Here is a 22,152-nt window from a genome sequence, read left to right as displayed (position 1 = left end):
ACTCCTTCAGTACTGTGGGATAAATAAAAAAGTATGCAACACTAAAATATTACTTCCGTTAGGAGTTTTCTTCTATCTCAGGAAAAAGAAAGCAAAACATTCCCCCAGTATTTTTGATGACCCCAGCCTCCTTTGGCTTGTAACTTAACAGATCCACTAAGATCAAATCACACTGTGCTAAAAACTGAATGTTCTGTATCCACCGCATGTTTAAGAAAGACATGAAGTATATTTGCATGAGGATTAATATGAATGACATCAACAAGTTTGAAAGACTGCTGAGAGGGAACTATGTATTTCACTGAGTACCACCACGCTCACCCACTTCACTTCATAAAATATATGCTGGCACATCATTACCACAGTACACAGACTTACGCCAGATTTATTAACATATATAAGGAACCTAAGCTCTCACTGCAATTCTTTTTTCCAAGAAAAAAAATACATGTGTATAAAAGGCTCTGTCGAACCACGCACTCAGTCTAGCTGCAATGCACGAATTCAGTTCTATGTTTACAAGTTTTGGATCCATTAAAGATACATGAGAAATAAATGTGTAACTATGTATGGTACGTAGCACTATCTACACTTCAAAATATCAGCATTTACCAGATGCTTCTGACTGAAGGCAGGTCTTGTAAAATAATTTTTATTAAGCAGCCCCTAGAAAATAGGAGAAACTAAAATTCAAAGAACATATTTGCGAATATTTGTTAATGCAAACAGTTTGAACATACACATCTTAAAAAAAAAAAAAAACATAAAAAAAAATTAAAGAAAGTGTGCCTGTGCCTGCTTTCAGGCTAAACAAGGTAATACAGCATTCCAAATATCCGAGATTTAGGTGACAATCTAAAGCTGCATCCTCGTAAAGGGATTTTATAATGGCGTTGCTGACAGACTTGAGATGCCATTGGAGGGTACAGCCACAACAAAGCTTTAAGGGAATATCTGTTAAAAGTATTCTCATGTTCTACAATTGGTGGGTTTTGGTTCACTGTCAAATTAAAGACAGCATCTTTTTTATATTTCATAGCTCATAATAGCTTGTTCATCTTTTTTCTGCCTTTGTCACTGATACTTCATGTCTGCCTTGATCTTATTTTTAATGTAATTTACATATGTACAAGCACCAAAGGATTATAGTAATAATAATAATACAGTTTAGTATGGCTAAAATGTGTCTTCAAACTTCAAGACTGCTGCTGTAATTGATGCTCCCTCTGTCTTTGGTTGCCACGTTTTGTCATAATAAGCAGAAGTAAAGAAAAAACCTCTGATGAAGATGCATTTTGAGACAATGTCATCTACTGCACACAGAGGCCAAAAAAATACTAGTCGTTTTCAGAGTCCTAGCTTGCTTTTGTGTTACTCACCCTGCAGCTGCCAAATATATCAGGTACAATGCAGCCAGCACATAACTGCCTTCGAGCACGCAGACTGTTCCTAGTAAATCCCAATGTTTTACTGACTTTAATAGAATGCCCATTTTAAATACTGATGCAGGATCACCACCAAGCAAAGGGAAAAATCTACTGCAAAAATTACAAATTCTCTTTGGTACTTCTGTAAACTTCATTTACAGAAATTGGAAACAACCTTGACGCTTATAAAAACTATCCTCCTCTCTTCTCCTTCAGAAATACTCAGAAAGCAAAGAGCATTTTTTCATACACAAGAATGTGTAAAAATCACTGATTCAGTACAAAAGTATCTCCGAAAGATAACAACATCTGTAGTGTTCTAATGCTACAGTCTAAACACTCAGCGATAGGGCTTGCTCCTTCAGTTCTCAGTGATAATGGACAATGTGTGCCTCCTGACAATATAATCATTATAAACTTTATTATTACACTTGGTATTTCAGGAGATGTCTGGCAGCCCATTGCTGAGATACAGCATAGCATACAGCTCTCCCACACGTTTTATGGATAGTTACTAAATTCCAGTATAACCTAACCTGTTAATGTTTCTGGAATGTATAAACACTGTTAACTGCTAAATTCCTTGTATCAACATTTCAGAAATAACTATTATATAAGTTCGTTGCTAACTGTTGAGAAAGATTTTGATTTATTGAATGAAGTATCACCATGGGATGAAAATCAAGACCACGTTTTTAGGGAGACATGACACATTATCCGTAAGATGTGATTTTCTACAAAAAGAGTAAGGATAAAGACTGTGTTTTTCAAATAGATTCAATGGTCAAATGTATGCAGTGCTGTTACCTATCAGTACAGACCCTTGACTGTGATACTTTCTATCAGCAACTTAGAACAATTACAAATATTAACAAAATCTTCTTGACATCATTTATAGAATGTTTAATTATTATGAAACAAATTAAAAACTTCCACCTGATTGAATGCCATCAAAGAAAATGTTGGTAACCGGTTGGGTCATTAGTATTATGTCCTAATAAAAACAACTGTTAAGCATCTACTTCAAATACTTAGAGACAGTTAAGCAATTAAACATGCAAAAAAGTGCATTACTTGGCAAGATGCTTTTTGAAAACTTAACCAAGAAGAGTTCACCAGTTTATGTACCTACATTACATCAGCAACGAGCACACGTGTGGCATGAAGTTACCAGGTGGTAACACAAGGCAAATTCCGTACTCTGATACCACAGGTCTCAGTAAAAGAATGGTTTTGAGTTCAGCAGGCTTGCAGCACGTCTTAGCAAAAACTGAAGAAGCCAGCTCCTGATTTCCTCCTAATGATAGTCCACAGACAGCTCTCCACCTTGGCTTCAAGCAGCCAACAACTCAGGCCGTAGAATGCCTGGAAGTGAAATAATCCATAGGAAACTCTCCAAGGCAAGCTGATAATTTGACAGCACTGCTGAGGAGTTCCTGACTGCCCATAACAGACTGCCAGGGAGGGCACAGCAGGTGAGCCACAATGGCAAAGGATTGGATGGCCTTCTTGTGGTGCCTTCCACACTGATGCCCCACACTCCTGCAGCATGGAAGCAGGGCCAGGCGAGGAGTTCAAGGAGTTCATTTAAGATCATTTTCACTACCCTTAGCCCAGGCCTGCTTGAGCTACCTGTAACAACAGCTGTAAAACTACTGGACTTAAGGCGACGGCGCTTGGTTCTGCTAAGCCATTCTCAGACATGGCTCATTACACGCAGTCCCATGAGAGCCAGCAGAAAGCTTCTCCCCATGGGGTGAAGGCACCACGCTGCGAGGTGCATGCAGGAACAGGGCAGTACCAGCCTGAGCCCACGCAACGGCCTGGTCAGCCCAGGGAGTCACAGGGCAGGGACAGGGAGCTGGAAGCTCCTCAGTGCTCACACAGAAGATGAACACAGCCCACAGAAAATGCCTTTAGACCTGGTTCTCAGCACTGCAGAGGCCAGCAAATAACTGCAATGGACTTGAGCAAGACCCTAAAGCCTCCTCAGTGTACTTTGTCTCACACTGGTTATATCCAAGATCCCAAACAGAAAAGCACAAATTCCTTAGAATAAGGAACTTACATTTGAAAGCTCTTGGAGGTGGACCTGAAAAGCTCATTAATGATCTAACTGATCTCAATAATCCTTACATGGTTACAGTCTTAAAACTTCCCAAAAACACATGGGGACATCTCTGCAGGATGCCAGAGACACTACTGAGCCAGTATTATGACAGATTGGTCCTTCCGCTGTGGAGAAGACCCATTCATGGATTACAACCCCATTGTGTCAGGCTTTTACAGCAAGCCACTTCAGCCAAGTCACCAAACGCTGCTGTGCACAAGGCTGATAGCATAATCTAAGTATATTCTTCCAATCCTTGCAACAAGGCGCAACACTTAGCTTATCACAGATTTTAACTATTTTGTTTCCTTTGATCAACATCCAGTAAATTAGCTTTACAAAATTTCTCAAGTGTCTACAAAAAAATGTTCTTATTACCCTAATGCCAACAAATACAGTTTTGTTAACTAAAACCTACCACCAGTGAATGTCAAGTAACAAAAGATGTGTTCCTTTGAGAAACGTTAAATACTTAGCGTTTTCACAACTGAGTGTAAGTTTCAAAAGGATGATAACTTTGTTTCGTAATTTGTTTATTGCTTAATCATGAAGACCAGATTGAGTATTTGAGTCACACAATTTTGTGTTGCACACTCCTACAGCAAAAATGTGCTGTAAAATTTTATTTCTTTCTCCTTCATTCAGCTTACTGCTTGCCTGCCTGACTGCTTATTCAGCTAACCATCTCAAAATGAAACTCAATCACATTGCAAGATTTCACTACTGCTGGACTATTTTATACAGAAAATATATAAGCATGAGGAAATAATGCACCCCTATTCTCATATATTACATCAGAGTATTTGCTAACTAATACAGATAGGAAGCATTTTATTGCAGGCCCAGAGCGAAAACAGAGGAAGACAAGGTATCCTGGGTAAATGATACATTTCAGCATATAAAAAACACTCCCACAGTGTTTGCTGTTTCAAGTTTTACCTTCTAATTTTCAAATACTCCTCCAACAAAATTTGCAATGAGTCAGATCCAGATAGTCAATTTAGTTTATGTCACTCCATTTTACTCCTTAAGTTACTGCACTTACCCAAATTGATTTATTACGACTAAATAATCTAATTAATATGGCAACTGCAGGGTGAATTTTGGGTTACCTACAAGGCGAAACATGTCTAAATGCAAAACAATGGCACAACATAAAAGTAAATGAGAGCAACATATGAACTCATATATTTCTACTTTGCGGACCCTATACTAACTCAGATCTCCACCTATCAATCTATTTTCTTCTCTGTGACATGAGTCCTCCCTTTGCCTCCTCCTGAAATCCAGTTCCTTTACACCCGAATTTCCCTAGGCATCGGAGTGAAAGCATCACGCTGCCTGATGACTTGTATCTGATTATTTTATATCTTCAAGGCCATCTGGGTCCACTTGTGGACAATCAGGTTACAGGAGTCAGTCATCTTGCATCTATGACAGTAAGTTTGTTATCTTTTACCCCTGACCCCATGCCAGGGTGCATATCCTAGAAAACATACTAGACTTCTCACACTTTACACTGTGTAAGTACATACAAATATGCTTCACGCACAGCATGGTTCAGACCCCTAAAGGATGTCCACCTAGAGAACATCAGGATATCTTCCAACCTTCAGGCTTAGCTTGCAGAAGACTTTTCTTATGCTTCTGACAAACTGAAAATTAGAGATAAAAAATATTTCTGTTTCACTGCACAGGCTTGTAGGACTGAAACCCTAAAATCACTGTGCATGTAAAAGACAGAACAGCAAGCTACACTGAGAGGAATAAAAAGGGCAACTAACCTTAAAAACGTGGAATAAAAAGTGTCTCATATCAGAAATCTTCTGAAGCAAACACATATTCTCAATCCTTGAAGGAGATGAAGCTCTCTAAAGACACTGAGAAGTACCCTCGACCTCTTTCAGTAAGATGGGTAGCACTCATGAGCAAAAACAAAGTGCTCTACTGGAAGAGGGCAGAATTCACAAGTGTGTGCACTGGGAAGGAGTACGTGTTATAGGCATATACAGTGCAGCCAAGCATAAGGTGTGGTTCAGCCAAGAACGTTACCTGTATTTCCTCCAGGTATTTCTCTCAGTACCCAAATGTCATGTAACTCTGTGGTTTCTATTGAGATACTATGTTTAACACAGTGAGCTAAATACTGACAAATGCTTGATTATTGTTTGACTGTTTATTTTAAATTCCCTTTGCAAATTCTTCCACCAGTTAAAGCGGAACAGTTTACTATCTGTTAAGATTCTAATGTTTGACATATTGTGTCCATTTTTTACTCTCTATATGAACAAAAAAGCAATTTAGCCTTGGCACACACAGTACCGAGGTATTTCAACTTCCCAAGCAGTTTCTTTCGTGGAAATGCAAAATAAACCTGCGCTCGGAGAAGGATAAGGAAGACTAGGACAGAAAATTCATGGAGTCCAACCTCTTTCACCTGTGAGTCAATAAATGCTGAGAATGAAGAAGAGCTATTCCAGCTTTTCTCAAGAGCACACATGGAAAAGAGACTAGGAAAAATCAGAGGGAAACGACACACCTAAATTTAATGAGCAGACGGAAAGATATTATCATGGGGAATTTTTGACTATAATCTGCTATGAAATCACTATCAGACCAAACAATAAGTTGCCTATATTCCAACATGCAGCCACCTATCCATACGTCTTACATCCAACACTTTATTGATGTCAGCACTATATATCCTCCAATTAGGATACCACTGCCACAGTTCCCCTACTGATAAATAAAAGTGTGATCAGCAGATCTGAAATACTGCAAATACTAGAAAAAGCATCGGAAGTGCTGCTGTGTGAAAAGGAGAAGCAGCAGTTCTGCAGCAAAGAAGGAAAGGGTTCTGTAGCTCTAAACATGTTACCCTACATGCAGGCAAGAGTACTCCGCATTTATATAGCACACAGCAACATGCTGGAGAAAACTCTGCATGCCTACACGCAACCACCTGCCCATTTGCCCTATGTAGTCAGAGGGCTTATGCACCTATGATGAAAAAATACCAATCAAATGGAATTTATACTTTTAGAAGAAAAACAGAGTTTAACCCAATTAAAAAATTACTTGCCAAAAACTCTAGATAATGTCCCAAATTTACACAGAAGTGCTATGCTATTAGCCATGAGTAATGCTGACTTCTTTCATGCCACGTATGCAGGATATTCCTAGAGCTAATGCTAACACACACTACTCTGCTTCCAGAGAGACTGTATTATTTCTCACACAAATTTTGGTGAACATTAAGCCCGGAGGATTCACTAACATAAAATGTTAACCGAAGCAACAGATATCTCCAAGTCATCTGAGCACCCTCCAGTCTCAGCTTCCTGCTACCAGGATGGATAGTGCCGCAGCTCGGCACAGCAGAGGTGTCATATCGGGCACTCAGATGCAACCCCGTTTCCTTCTTAGCTGTGCTCTCTCCTTCACTAAGTAAATACCCAAAAGATCACTGGTGAAATAGGGAGAGCAGAAAACGTGATGTAAACTACATACACTTAGCAGAGGAGCTCCTTTTGACAGATTGCTGCGGGGAATTACGCAAAGAATAATCCAAGGAATTATCCAATGTGAAAGGGATGGGACGTGCAATAATAGTGTACAAGATCTTAATTCAGCTGTTTTTAATTCCTAATCTTTCATGACATATGTCAAATAGTACTGATCATCAACACTGTTATTTGGTCTTGATGCCAAAAACAGTATTTTTGTTCTCCTGGCTGCACAAACTCAAAGTTTCTTTATCAGGCCCTAGAACTCACACTAAAAAAAGTACAAAGTCCAAAATGAAACAATAAAAAGAGCAAAAGCAGTCATCACCTCTGATTCACTATTTACAAAACAGTCAAAAAAACAGCAGCTAATGCAATCGGGATATTTCAGTTCTACTGTGATCAGTATGTCCACAGATACTTCAGCTTCTGAATACGCACAGATTACAAAGTATTTTTAATTTGTCTACACGAGTGCTTTACCCAGCATTCAAAAATATGACATCCCATTCTCAAAGTGACCGTGTAAGGAACTCAAAGACCCAGCCTCACTCAATGACAGTGTTCAAACAAGCACACATACTTTGTGGCCCGGCAGCAGTGCAGTGCTTTTTTGGAACTACTGGGTCAGTGATGCTCTTGACCACAAGTGCATCCCTACGTATGCTTGCGCTGGGTCATGCTATGCTCAACCTCCTGCCAGGTACTCCAAACTCCAAGGAGTTGGAAATTTGGGCTTGATAGCATCCTTTTTGTCATTTCAGCTAAAAGTAATAGGACTGCTGGAAAATCTGGTTCTGGAATCAGCTCACAAGAGTCAGTCGTCCTACATACCAATTGGAAATGAGACAGTTACTACTCAACATCTTCTGCACACTGAATGAAGAGCAACGCTTGAGCTCGCCGAGCTTCACCTGCCTTTCTGATGGCAGAGCTCGTGCAACTCCGATAGCTGCTGCACAGGATGGCAAATGAGACAATACACTGAAAAGGTGGCCCAGGATGAAAAGGCTGGATGAAAGCCACAGGACCTTCCCTGGACTGACTAACCACACACTCCAGTAACTGCCAGTGAAGATAGTAATGCTGAAAGAGGCTTAGTGCAAGCATGCAAGAGATTTGTGACAGAAAGTTAGAACTCCATGTCAAGCCTTTCATGCAAACAATAAATATTACTTCTGCTCATAATCAGACTTTTCTCCAGCATCGTCTTTGAATGTTGAACCTTTTTCAATTAATTAAAAACTATGCACTGCAGAGTGCATATTTTATCAGCCCTCAGCTGCTTAAGTGTCTAGAAAAGACCAGGCAGTTTTTCTTTTTTCCAGGCAACCCAGAGCAAGTACTTGCAAGGGTCATATCTTTTTAATTATCTTTTCTCTCTTTGATTAATTATTCCGTCTGACAATAGCGTGTTTCTAATGCTATTCACCTGCCTTTGATGATTGACAACTTTTCTGTCTGATTCAAAGCAAACAGCTGCTGCCATGATTGCCTAGCAACCAGGATGTGATGGATGAGCCCCAAAGATGGATGGCTGCAATAAATCATGTCTCCAGCTATAAAACTGAAAAAAGGGATAAGAATAAAAGCGAACAAAAAACAAAACAAGGTTTCTTCCCATGAGTGCACTCAGCTCCTTACCAATTACACCTGAAATGGACTTTGTGTCTATTAATAGCAAAGTTTTCTAATCAGTAAGAATGCAATGATGCCATTTGTATCAAGGTGTGTTTACAATTGTTCCAGCAAATTGGCACTTGTACTTCAATTACCTACTGTGTTACACAAGTGCGGGGGTAGGAGATCAAAGTTTCACCTTCTGCTGTTAAAGACTTTATAGAAAATATTATGTTTGTGCAGGTTTTTCTCACCATGCTGGACTTTAATGAAGAGCATGAACTTGAATTCTTCTTACTTTCTGGCAGCTGACAGAGTGCACCACAGCAAGGTGAACCAAAAAAGGAGAAAAAAGAACAAACAGCAACATATCTGAAAAACTATTCTCTGTATACTCTCTATAGAAAGGCCCTGATGGCTTTGTGAAACACATTACAACCTAAACGCTCCATGTTGTTTCTTAGACATTGCTCTAATTCCCTTATGCTAGGCAGGCATCCTGCACTCAAAGTTCAAGTGACAAGCAGCATTTTAAAAACACCATCTACCTGTGCAAATTTGAGGCTGATTCAGCAAAAAGCTACACTGGTCTAATTTTACCTACCACTCCTGTTTATGTGATTTTTGTACCATGTGCCAGGCAGGAAATATTCAATAGTTTGTCAACTCGGAACAAGTTTAGCCAGGCCTGACACTGCACTTGCCCAGGGCCGTCTGTGTGCGAATGCCTCAGCACCTCCAGTTTTGGCACTGCTTGTCGGCGCAGCCGCTCTGCTGCCGGACTACCTCACGATAATCACTGCCTGCGCCTCCAGGTTGAGACCTAATTGCCAATATCAGGCTGCTTCCTTAATTCTTCCAGCAGGTGGGGGTGTCCTGGTTCCAGCAAAAGCGCTTCGAAAAGGGAAGCAGTTGCCCTCGCTATCTGTGCGGGCCGGCTGTCCACCTCCAGGCGCAGTCCGGACACCTGGCAGAGAACGCTAAGATCCAGAGACCCGCAGCACTGAGGGAAGAGGGTGAATGGAAAAGAAAAATGCAAACGCCGAAATAATTACACTGCAGAACTTTGTTTTCCTTGCTATTGTGGAACCAGAGCACAGCCTATTAGCGAAAGGAAGCTGGGTTGTTTTAATCTGCTCACGAGCGCATTTTACAGCATATTTTTATATAGGAGCTGCCGATGTCTGACAATGCTGTGCTGGAACAGCCGCACTCCAGCTTATGTTTTAGTGTTATGTACGGCATGTAGCTGTATTCATGCAAAGACTGCCGGTATCTTTGCACGGGCCATAGCTTTGTCTACATTCTTTACAATTATTGAAATGCTCTCAGTGAAAACTTAACTCTGTCTGTGCCTGCTCGTCTCCCTGTTATACAAACGCACACACATGCATACCCAGAAATCCAGCCCCTAAAACAATTGTAAGGCACTCCTATAATGACTGGCTAGTATCTGGTAACAAACAATGAGAAAGCAAAGCCATCAATCAAAGCATGCACGTTGAGGCCTCCATTCTGTCCCAGCTCATCCAACTCTCAAGTTACAGCTTTACACGGCAAGTCTAAATAATATTCAAAATGATAAATGGCACTATAAGCCTGATATCCATCATCAATCTTTTTTTAAGGAACATCCATCTTCAATAATGCACGTTTGAATCATGTGAAACCAAGAGCTCCCAGATTCATTTACACAACCCCCAGCAAGCTGGTGCTGCTTGAATGATACGTGTCAGCCAGTTTTTCCCAACTGCCAAACTTAAAAAACAAAACAAAACACAAAAAAAAACCAACAAAAAACAAAAACAACAAAGAGAGAGGGAAGACAGGAGGGCAAGATCCTGGGGGAGGTGGGTTGGTGGGAGCGGTGTGAGGTAACCAACCAGCACTAGGGAACGCACCCAACGTGAACACAAGCGGCCCGGTCACCGCGGGCCCCACGCAGCCACGCAGCCCCAGGCGCGCAGCCATCCCCGCGGCGCTGCCCCCGCACTGCTGGCGGGGCCGCGTGATAAATGACACGTGTCATTCTGTCAGGAGGGAAGGGTGGGTCCGTGATGGATGGCCCTGCTGAAAAGGAAATCGACTGTTTGGCACGGTGCGGCTATTCTCCGCCAGGATTTAGTTTCAGAACTCTAAAATGAAATCTACGATGTTTCAAGTGCACGGCGAGGGCAGGCCGATGGGCGGCCGGCAGAGCTGGGGCTCTGAGCTTTTTGTTTTTGCCTTTTTTTAAAGCTGGCTTTATTATTTTATATATATTTTATATATATATCCTCTCTCTGCCCTTCGGATTTCAAAAAACTGTTCCACTGACTGGAAACTGGAAAAGAACATACATATATCAAAGTCTTCAATAGTTATGATCCATGATAAAATTTAAATAGGTTGAGGTTTCTATTTTTATTTATTATTGGGGGGGGGGGGAGAAATGGCATGCAGGCTTGACACAAAAGCAAGATAAAAATTAGCATGTTTGAAGTAATCGTCCCACAGCTTGACATCTGCATAGTAAATTTTAAAGGAAAAAAATGTGTCAGGCAGGCATGAGCTGTTCCCTCCCTCCCCCCCTCTTTCATTAGCTCACTGGCAGGGTGGCACTTCTGAACCTCATTACTGCAGGAGGATTTATGAAGCTGAACCCAATGGCAAAGAAAAGGCATCTGTCAATAATTGTAGGGAGCTGCACTCACAGCTTTGAAATCTCATTAAGTATGCAGTTATCAGGCATAAAGATCAAAAACATTACTCAACTCCGACAGAATCTTATGGAGGAACATTAATTAGCAACAGGCCTACAGTACAAAAAAAAATAAAAAAAACAGACTTCCTCTCACACCTGCCCAACCCACAAACCAAAAGAAACACTCCCCCTCCCTTCAGAAAAAAATAATTCCCAGCATCTGAGACTGATCAAGTACATGAAACAAGAGAGAGAAAAAAAATCAGTTGAGACAGTCTTGGCGGTGAAGAGAGAAAAGGAAGAAGCTGTCAAAGTTGAGAAGGATGTCAGCACTGGCCCTGATTACAAGGGCCTATACAGTTCCCAGGCCTTTTATCATCCCTGCCATCAAAAACAGACTCTGTGTCACAGATGGATGACTGATGGCTGCCAGTCTCAAACGGCCTCGCCAAGCCTCCAGGAGGCCCCTGCTGAGATCTGGCCCTCCAGCAACAGGCTTGACCTAGCAGGAAAAGGACTTCAGGCAGCAAGCCCAGTCCCAGAGATACTCAAAAACAGCACCCTGTTCTGTTCTTCCTTAGAACAATCCAGTGAGAGGTTGGTTGGGGTTTGTTTGTTCAGCTTACAGAAGTTAAATGTAATACTTCTGCTCTCCGTGCTAGGACTATGCATTATTTGAAAATTACACTAGCAAAAAAATAATAATAAATCTCTCCTTTGTCCACACTAAGTGGATTTTTCTAATTTTCTTTCCAGTTTAACCATGATTTGCACACTCAATTGCTTAGAAAATACAGGAGAGTAACATATAAATTTGGGGGGAAACATACAAATTCATAGATTAAGCTGGCTCATAAAACCAAGTGACCTTTGTAGCATTAAGTATGGAGTGCAACTAACTAAGAACTATGGCCATATTAGCATTTTTTGTTTCAGAACCTGGGATAACAACTACACAGCTTAACCCATTGCACATATTTTTTTCATTTCCTCCCCATCAAAAACTGTGTTTGCAAACAATAACTCATAGCTACTTGCTAGAAAAAAAAAAAAAAAAAAGATCGGGGGGAAGGAACATCCTTTTCTTTTACAGTCTTTTTCCAACTTGGGACCACGCCAGAAAACTCCCTCTCTAGTTACATGCTCCTCTTCCTACTTTTTATTTTTCCCATAAGTTTGCACCACAAAAAAGCCTTCAGTTATACAATTCCACTTCCGTGTTATTTACTACACACTGGATTTTAATGCAACGTACAAGTTCACCTCTTATTTCATGAGCTATACAGTGATATTTATGTGTCAGTTGTAGCAACGCTGAAGAGTGGCTTCTTAATGAACTACATCTTTAATGGAGTACAGTCAGAAATACATGCACACTCAGGTAAGACAACCTGCCACTCAGAATCCTTTCAATATCTAAAATGCATTCATTTACTACGTAACGTGCTTCACAGTGAATATTACCTCTGACAAAAAGCGGAAGCAGAGGTTCCGTTCCAAACGAGATTTTTGAAAGAATTTTAAATAAAGTGATACAATAAGGTGTTTACATTTTTTTCCTATGCTTACCATATTACTTTTATTATGTGTAGCATCAAAGTGATTATAGCAATTACATCTAACAGAATTAATTATAGAACATCCCATCATTCCTAAATACATAATGCATTAGAGGTAAGGCAAAGAAAGAAAACATCTTGACTATAGTGACAATTGTTGGATTTTTTTTTTTTCCCTCAGAGCATAAAGGCAAAGCAGAAGTATTAAAAATGGTAGAGAACAGGTAGGGCAACGTGTTTCAAATGTAAGCTCCAGAAACCTGAACATAAAGGCGGGCACTTTCTAATAGAGATGCTAACCTGCGCAAAGCCGCACTCGCACAAATACCCATGTAAAATCCATTCAAGTTTTTTAATCATGAAATATGGAAACTAGCCAATTCACCTAACCGGTGTGTTAGTACATAAAGACAGGAGTGTATGGGTGAAAGAGTTACAAGCCTTTACGTATGCAAAATAAATTCACTCAAAGCTTCATTAATATTAATTTAAATTCAGAACCCATTTACATTAAATTGTTCATTAAAAATTGCCTATTTTATGCAACATGCATTCCGCAAAGAACACATAAGAAACTGAAACAGAGGGCTCAATTTAATGATGGAAATATCAAAAGTAAATGAATTTGAATCATTCCAAACGAATAATAAGCCAGCCCTGCACTAACATGTCAAGTTTGGCGGGAGCCTGGTGGAAGGGCACGAGAGCTGCCCCGCTCCCCTCTCACCAGGGCTCGCTCAGAGCCCTTTTGACCTCTTTACCACCACAGAGCCTCACAAAAAGAAGAATTATTTATGGACAGCCACCCCCATAAAAACGTTAACTAATTGCGAGTGCACTGAATCACTTCAGAACTTATATTTATTCCAACCAATGTCAAGTTTGGCTTTGCTGCTTACAAATAATCCCTCGCATGAAAAGAATGGGAGGTGAGTGGTGAGGCAAGCTGGGAAGGAAGAGTTCTTCGTTTGGTGAACTCCTACACCAAGAAATACAGTGAGCTTAGCGATTCCCAACAGCTGTTCTGAATGAAGAAGAGAGAGTCATAATTAATAACATGTGTCCTGACAGAATTAATTAATAATTTATAATTAAGTCTAAAATATGAACTTAGATTATTCTTGAGGAGTTGCACCTTCACTGTCCGTCCAAGGCAGGTAATGGAACTGGCAAAGGGCTCTGCAGATACCTTATGCTCTTCTGGTAACTCCTTCCCCACTCTCTCTATGCCCCTGGGGAAAAAGCTTTTGAACATTTTCTAAAAAAATATCTTAAAGTTGATGCTTGCACTGAGAACTGCTTAAATTCTGCATGCTGTCTGTCTATTGAGGTGACCAGAACATCCCTCAGCAGCAAGATCAGGGAAATTCGGGAGAATTAAATCTCGCAGCCTCAAATTAAGCTCTACTTACTCAAATCTTAGTTCTTTTTATGGAAACAGTAACAAACAATTTCAAGCCCTTAACAATTTTCTATTCTGCATCATTATACTTAAGAAAACTACAGTACAGTCTCTCGTGGACTATGCTTTAAATCCTTTGAGCCAATTTTTATGCATTTTTTAAAATACCGAAATCAAGAAAAAACAAGTGATTTTTTTTTTCAGTCCTCCTGCTTTAGGTAATGACAATAAGAAATGCAACACAGCCATTGTTTAGTGGGATTTTTAAAATTAATTTAATGTCTAACTGCAAATGCTGGAAACTAGAATTAATCTGTCTGGATAAAAAAAGGCTTACAGACATTTAAATGCATGTATCGGGACACTTTATCAACCTAACATAAAATTGTCATCTTATCTTATTATATGACTATTTTATGCATGTGTCAAAGAATTTAAAAATGAATGCCTGTCTATTCAGTCTAATTACAACTGCATATTATCTGTCTGGATGTACCAGTCCATATCATTGTTACCAAATACAATATATTGTATTCACCTTTCATTTTTAACTCGAGGCTGATAAACCACAATTTGGGCGTAACCAAATTTAAAAAACAAACAAACAAAAAACAAAAAAAGCCACGAACCCACACACAGGAAAAAAAAAATACAAAAAATAATCACACTCAAACACCTGAGGTGGATTGTTGGGTAAATGATGCTGAAGTATCTCACAGATAAGATAACCCACGATCGCTCTGAAACTGTTATTTTCGGTATTGTATCATAGCCATACACACACACACACTTGACAACGCAACGCTTCAGGCATCTTAATGCTTGATCTCCTAGCTGTACCTTGTAAATAGGGCTTTATTAAAATTTGACAATCGATATCTGGATTCACCAGGAAGCAGTCCTGACACTGGATTAAAATATGGATTACCATACCGTAAAGCCAGTAGCTACAAGGCTTGCTCTGAAAGATAACATGTAAGGTTACTTTACGTTCCAGCAAAACATTTCTTCTCCTTCCTCATCCAGCACCATGTGTTTGCACGTAAGTGTGCACACAACACACTCCGAAATTTTGACACACTTCAGCCCAAAGGTGCTCTTTTCTCTACAGTTCCCACTAATCCTGGAAGCACCACTGACAAAAAGGACCCACTCTAATCCTGCTAACTCACCCTAGCTTCACTGCATTTCCCATAACCCTGCAGCAGTCACAATTCATTCTAATCACTTTACAAAACAATCTTTAGTAAAAAGAGGAAAAATGCAGACTTGTAAGCCAATTTAAGAAATAACTGCTGATACATCAGTTATTGACTATTTCACTCCTGCTCATGATAGTGCTCAAGGCAAAACTGAGAACAAAATGACAACATCAACCGCACGCAATAAACTGTGGCCCAGGAGAGCACTGAAGCCCTAATTGACAGCTGTCAAGCTAATGGGAGAAATGGCAGCTGATTCTGGAAAATTCTGTTTTCCAGACGGATATTCAGTGGAATCTATCAAGCCTTTTTATATTTATGCCCCCTTTTTTTTTTTTTTTTTGCATTGTTCCTCACACTTTGCTGGGAAAAAAAAAAAAAAAAAAAAGCAGAGGACAGCCATAACTAATCATTTTGTCAGCTTGCTGCTAGGAAGAATCTCTGTCCAACAGAGAAATATGTGGCAGGTTTGGAGGCAAATAACGCACCAAGGGCTGACGCTGCAAGTACCTTTATAGGTAGTCTACTTTATCGCTACATTTACTTTTGGGGTATGTATGTAGTGGCAAGCAATTCCCATAAATTAAAGCAGGCATTCAACTTCCTGAACTCGGAGCTGCCTGTAAATGTGGCTGCACAACCTTCGTGCCAGCTCTGAACTGTACTCCTGCCGTGCTCTCCCAGCCTCGCTTTGGAGGCGCTGATAAACTGCGAGGAGCCCTGAAGTCTGTGAGAAGTGGCAGCGCTCCGCAGCCCTCAGAAAGCGCTGCCATGTATTCCGCTATCCACCCTGACCGCCCGCATCTTGCGGACGTAAGCACTGAAGTTGGCAGCAGCCTAGAAAGTATGCACGTCTCTCCAAGGTTTAAACCATACTGTATTTAAAAAAAAAAAAAAAAAAAAAAAAAACCAACAAAGTTTGTTTGTTTTTCCAGAGGGTTGAAACTCAGTGTCATTGTCTGGGCCTAAAAAGCTATAATTGTTTCATTCAATGAGAAAAAAAAGTCAGTTTCCAACAAATCGTTAGTTTCCAATCCCCCTTCAAAAGAGCTTAATATGTATACAGAATATGTATTAAGTCATTTCTGTCAATAGGAAGTACATTTTCTTGATCTTTTAAATAGATAGGTTTCTAAAAAAGCTGTGAGTGAAAGCTATAATTTAAGGGCAGATAATTACTATTTGCACGAACAAGACTAGCCTCTATTAATACAGTACCTTAGCTTTGCTAGCCAATCGTCTCTAACTAATAAATATTTTCTTCCTTCTGCCTTAAGTGACAGCAGCCATTGGAGCAGCAATTCTGATCGCTCCCTCACTTTAACAGGTGTGGAAGAGAACTGCGATGCCTGACTTTCCCTCCCCCGCCCCCTACAAATTTATCTACGATATTCACCTGAGCCTCAGAGCAAACAAACTGAAATTATCATTTTTACAGATTCTTGATTCTCAGAGACAGCTTTAGTCTTCTACAGTGTGGTGTTAACACTTGGGCTAGACATAAAGAATTTGTGCACCTGTCTGTTATGTCTGCTAGCTCTGTGCTGCTGAGAGTTCTTTGTTGTTGTTATTCTACTCCAGACCATTAAAAGGGCCCTAATTCCTATGACATGATTATCCAGGTACCAAAGCCCATTTGTCACCTGCAGCAGAAAATTGAGTTAATGCACAACTAAAGGCAACCAGGACTGTGTAATATCAACTTGATTACATCAAACTAGCTGCAAACCTAATTCTGCTGGATGACACTGCGTGGAGCTTGTCATCTCCAATCATTAAAGCTGTCAGGAATCCATCAGGTTTACAGCTAATTAGGTGAACACTAATGAAGCTGGCAAAACAACTTTTCTTTTTTTATGGCTGAGCGGACCTTTCAGTTTGGAGAAAAAAAATTCTCGAGTATTCTCAAGGTTGCTGGGGACTGGATTTCCTGAGTTACCAATCAGCAGACATCTTTAATTCTCCCCCCTCCACCACCTTTTTTTCTCTCTCAGTACCAAGCAATCAATTTGTCATCACTCTCAGTATGCCACAAAAGCAGTCATGAACCTTATAACTCGCAGTTCTGAAGCCAAAAAGAAGGGTAAAAAAAAAAAAGTAAGTTTCTTCTGTCTTAAAATAAAACCCCTCATACAGCTCGCTTATTTATCTTCATGCACTTATCAACAGCATAAATGTTCTTGTTTTTTCACTCTTCTCAAATAAGTAGCCCTTCAGTCATTCTACATCCCCCATATCCATTAGGCAGAGGCATTTTGATAAAGTAAAGCCAAAGCTAGTGTATGGGAAAGAATGAAAGCACTCACTCTGCCAACTTCTGATTGACCATTAAGCTATTGATGAATGTGCCTGTCAGGAGAGAGACAATTAAATCAAATATGAAACAAAGTCGTTTTGACGGGTCATTTTGATAGAGCAAAACCATTCTTCCATCTCCTATTAGTCCTGCAGTCAAGTTTTTGTAATGAATATTTCTTAACTAACCTGTTATTTCTTCGCTGTTTTTAAGGTGTTGGGGGGAAAAAAAAAAGGCAAAAAAAAAAAAAAAAAGCAGCAGCAGCTTTTGCTGCTATTAGGAAAAGTAACATTTCCAGTGTGACCAATAAAGCAGCATTTCAGTGGGAAGCAATCATACACAATACTAAATGTTTAATGCAGCTATCAAAAAGCTAAAAGTTTAAAGAGATTACACTTCTGCTAAATATGAAAGACAGATCACACATCATGGGTGATTCACTTGAGAAAGGAGGAAGAGACGAGGAGTGGAAGAGAGAGGAAAAAAGGTACCTCGGAACGCTTCTTTAGTGCAGAAGCATTTTCTCCCAGCCTACAGAAAGCCCAGCGTAAAGCACCGCTGTTAGGAGAACAAGTCAAGCACTTGAAAGAGCCAGAATCTGCAGAACCAAATTCACGTTACAAAATAGAATTTTCTGAATGCCAGAAAAAGTTCACCTTTTTCACTAATTTCAGAAGTGCCTTTCGGTGACGCGGTCGAGAAATTGTAAATATTAAGCACTTGGCTAAGATACTGCTTGCTAGATTGTATCACTGTCGGACTTGCAAACTTCAGAAACTTTCTAACTGTTAGTACATGGAGCCCGGCTGTCAGAAAGCATGCTTTTCCATGCTAGAAGTACCAGATGAAGACGGAAATGCCAGAGAAGAGAAGAAGGGAGGACAGCCACTCACAGTTTGGGGTGCTCCCTGCCTCACTTGCTGCTTACTGAACTCAGACAGCACGCTCAGAGAACTTGTCAGCAGCGTTTCCCAGTGCCCCGCTCCAAGAACAGCCCACCCCGGGAGCTCCTGGGCTGCAGGGCTCCCCACCTGAGGAGGCCACAAGCCCAGCTGCAGTCATGCCAGGGCCACCACGGCCACCAGACCCCAGCACCAGACATCAGACAGCTACATGGCCGGGCTCCAGGCACAGGTACAGTGTCACCTGCGGTCCCCAGGCCTGGCAGGCTGTCCTGGCAGCGTGGCACGGCTGCCACGAGTTGCACTGACAGGGAGCTGACAGGCCACGCGTGACGTCACCCAGCCTGGCGTTACCATGGCAAGTGATTTATTGATGTTTATCGGGAATGAATAGATCAAAGGCAGCCAGATGACAGGCGATCAATCAGCCATCAAATCAAGGATGGCAACAGGCCAAGGAAACCTTTTCCAGCCCACGTATCCCCAGCTAAGGATTACTGTAAAATTATGTTTGTTTGTGGTTTTTGTTTTTTTTTTTTTAATCTTTTCAATTCAGCTTTTCCAGAAAACGTTCCATAAGTTTAACAGGAGTTGACATTTCTGGCAGAAGGAAAACAAAACAAACTCACAAAAAGCCTCATCGGGACAAAGCCCTAAAAAGTATTTCTAACCAAAAAAAAACCAAAAAACAAAACCAACCAAGAAATGGAGGAAGTTGTAAAAGCACTATCAGAAACACTCGCCAGTCAGTTGACAATGCACAGACCCCCCCTTCTTCTTTTTTTTTTTTTTTTGGCATTTTCTATCTCTTTTTTTTTTTTTTTTTTTTTTTTTTGCTTTGGTTTCCTTTGCAGCTTCTCATCTGGGCTCATAAAGAAGGAATCGATGAGATTAGCAGAGGAGCGCCCAAGGGCGCGGGCGGCCCGTGGCTGTGGCTGTCCGGCCCGCAGCTGCGGAGCAGCACCGGAGACAGAAGGAGAGCATAAAAGTTGGGCAGAGGACCCCACTCAGGACGCGGAGCTCCGACTCACTCCGAGCTCCTGAACCACCTCGTCTCTACTGCTTCATTCGCACAAGCAACGTAGTTCTACGCATCCTATCTTCTTTTACAGAAAATAAAATAAAATGTTTTGTCTGCCTTTCGCAAATCATCAGCCTGAGAAAGAGAAGGGGATGGAGAAGAATGGAAGCAAAGTAGGTGCCAAAGTATGGGCTGGAAGCGGACAGCACTGGGCTCCTTCCCCCAGCGCCGGCAGCCAGACATCTCCACGCGTGCACAGCCCTGCCCGCACCGCGGGATGCCGGCACCCGGCGGGCAGAGTTGGGGACGCAGCGAAGTGGGTACCAAAGTAGGGACAGTGCCTCCACGCGCCCCAACCCCTGCAGCCCCAAGGCAAAAAAAGAAAAAAAAAGAAAATATTCCTCCCCTCACCCCCCCCCCCTCCGCCACCGAGCGCCGTGCCGTCAGACCGAGAGTTCCTCCGCAAAGCCGGGCGTGCAGCGTGCGAGCGGGGCCGCGCCGGGGCCGGAGGGGAGCGGCGAGCGGAGACGGTGGCTCCGTACCGTACCGTACCGAACCGAACCGAACCGTAGCGCACCGCTCCGTACCGTTCCGTTCCGTACCTGCTGCGCGCCGGGGCGCCTGCTGCTTCCTCCTCGGCATGCTGCGGGCGGCGGGGGGGGCTGCCTCGGCGCGGGGGTGGGAAGAGTTGCTTTAGCCCCAGAGATCCGCTGCGCTGCTCCAGTCTCGGCTCGAGGGCTGGGTCGGGGATATATTTTTTGTTGCTGTGCATGCACGATGCCGAGGAGGAGGAGGAGGAGGAGGCGGCGGAGGAGGAGGCGGCACAGAGGAGAGGACAGCCCTGCTGCTGCTGCTGCTGCTGCTGGCAGAAGAGGGGGGAAGTTTGACAAATCGCCCCGGAGGAAGGAGGAGGGGAAGCCCCCCGAAGAGGTGCGCGGGCGGGAGGGCCGGGGAGAGCCCGCGGCGCCGCACCCCGCCCCGCGCCCTCCGCCTGCCCCGGCTCGGGGCCGCTCACGGCATGGGGCCGGCAGCTCCGGGCGGCACTCGGAGAGCTGCAGCCGGCGCTCCGCGGCTCCGGGCTCGGCGCTGGAAGAGCGGCGGCGGCGGCGGCAACAGGCGAAGCTTGAAGGGAAACGAGACGATCGCAGCGTCACTCAAACATCCCGCCCGAGGGACGCGGCGCCGCGCTCCCGCAACTCCCGGAGCGGCGGGGACCCCCCCCCCTCCGCCGCCCAACTTCGCCGCCGCTCCGCTCAGCGCCGCCCCCCCCCCGCCCCGCACACGCCCGCCGCGCTCCCCTCGGCCCGGCCCCCCCACCCCCTCCCCCGCCCCGACCCCGCCAGGTGACGGAGGCGGCCCCGCACCTCGGCCCGGCCCCGCTCCAGGGCCGCGGCTCCCACCTGGCTGGCGCCTGCGGGCGGGCGGGGCGGGGGGGAGCACGGGGCGCCGCGGTCGTCAACGGCAGCGCCTTCAGCCGCGGGGCGGCAGCGGGCAGCGCCCTCGCACCGCTCCGCGGGGCGCCCGCGCGCAGGCCGCCTTCTTTTCTCTCTCTTTTCGGAGCTTATTGCTTTTTTTCTTTTTTCTTTAATATTTTTTTCCTTTCTCTTTTTTTTTTTTTTTAATTTTTTATTTATTTATTTTGGTCCAAGTTCAGTGGCAAGCGGCCACCGGCGCTCCGTTCGGCGAGCGGCGGCGGATCGATGCGCTGCGGGCTCGATTGGGCGCTCCTGGGCGGCGGCGGGGCCGCGATGCGCCGGGAGGGCCGGGCCGGGCCGGGCGGGCGGCGCGGGGCTGCGATGGGAACGGGGCTGCGATGGGGTGGGGGCACGCCGGGCCCCGCAGCCGCCGTGTGCTGGCGGCAGGAGGGGAAAAAAAATAAAACCAAACCCACTAACAACAGCAGAAAAAAAAACAGCAGCAAATAATTTTTTTCTAAAGTTCACGAGGAGGAATTAAAAAAAAAAAAAGCACAAAAAAACAAGCTGATGATCTCAGCGTTACGGTAAGATCAAAGGCACCTCCGCTCGCACCGCTGCCCCGCGCTCGGCGTGGCTCCGAGCGGAGGCCCCGCGTCCCCCGGGCTGTGCGGTCGGTGCACGGGGCGGCGGTTTTAACGCGCAGCGTAGGGTGAAAAATAAAACTTCCGCCGCCTGAAGTCCCCGTGAGCCCGGTGCTGCCGGCGTGAACGAAACGTCTGTGGCGAACGGCGCGGTGGGTTGTCAGCCGCAGCACCCGGCTCCGTCCCGGCCGCGTCCGTGTGTCCGTGCATGCGCGGGGCCGGGCCCGCTGTCCGCCCGTGTCCCCATCGGCAATGCCGCCCGTTCCGGCCCGGAGCGGTGACAGCGCGGTGACAGCGCGGCGGCAGCGGGGAGCCGAGGGCGGCTCTGGGCTCGCTCTGCCCTCCTCTCTCCTGGAGTCAAAAAT

General features: G+C 43.6%; 1 protein-coding gene across 1 annotated transcript in view; it reads right to left on the bottom strand.

Moving 5' to 3' along the window:
* TSHZ3 (teashirt zinc finger homeobox 3) overlaps positions 1–20,764 on the bottom strand; it is a 62,057-nt gene extending 41,293 nt beyond the window's left edge. Inside the window, exon 1 of the mRNA XM_065733194.1 lies at positions 20,331–20,764. Within this exon, the coding sequence (XP_065589266.1) occupies positions 20,331–20,370 (40 nt within the window). The 5' untranslated portion in view covers positions 20,371–20,764. The remainder of the gene's footprint in view (positions 1–20,330) is intronic.
* Between the last annotated feature and the right edge of the window lie 1,388 nt (positions 20,765–22,152).

The sequence above is a fragment of the Cyrtonyx montezumae genome, unplaced genomic scaffold (assembly GCF_038088225.1).
Source record: "Cyrtonyx montezumae isolate F1298 unplaced genomic scaffold, pur_monq_1.0 scaffold_17, whole genome shotgun sequence".
Taxonomy (NCBI): Eukaryota; Metazoa; Chordata; class Aves; order Galliformes; family Odontophoridae; genus Cyrtonyx; species Cyrtonyx montezumae.
This window is presented reverse-complemented; position numbering and strand designations above follow the sequence as displayed.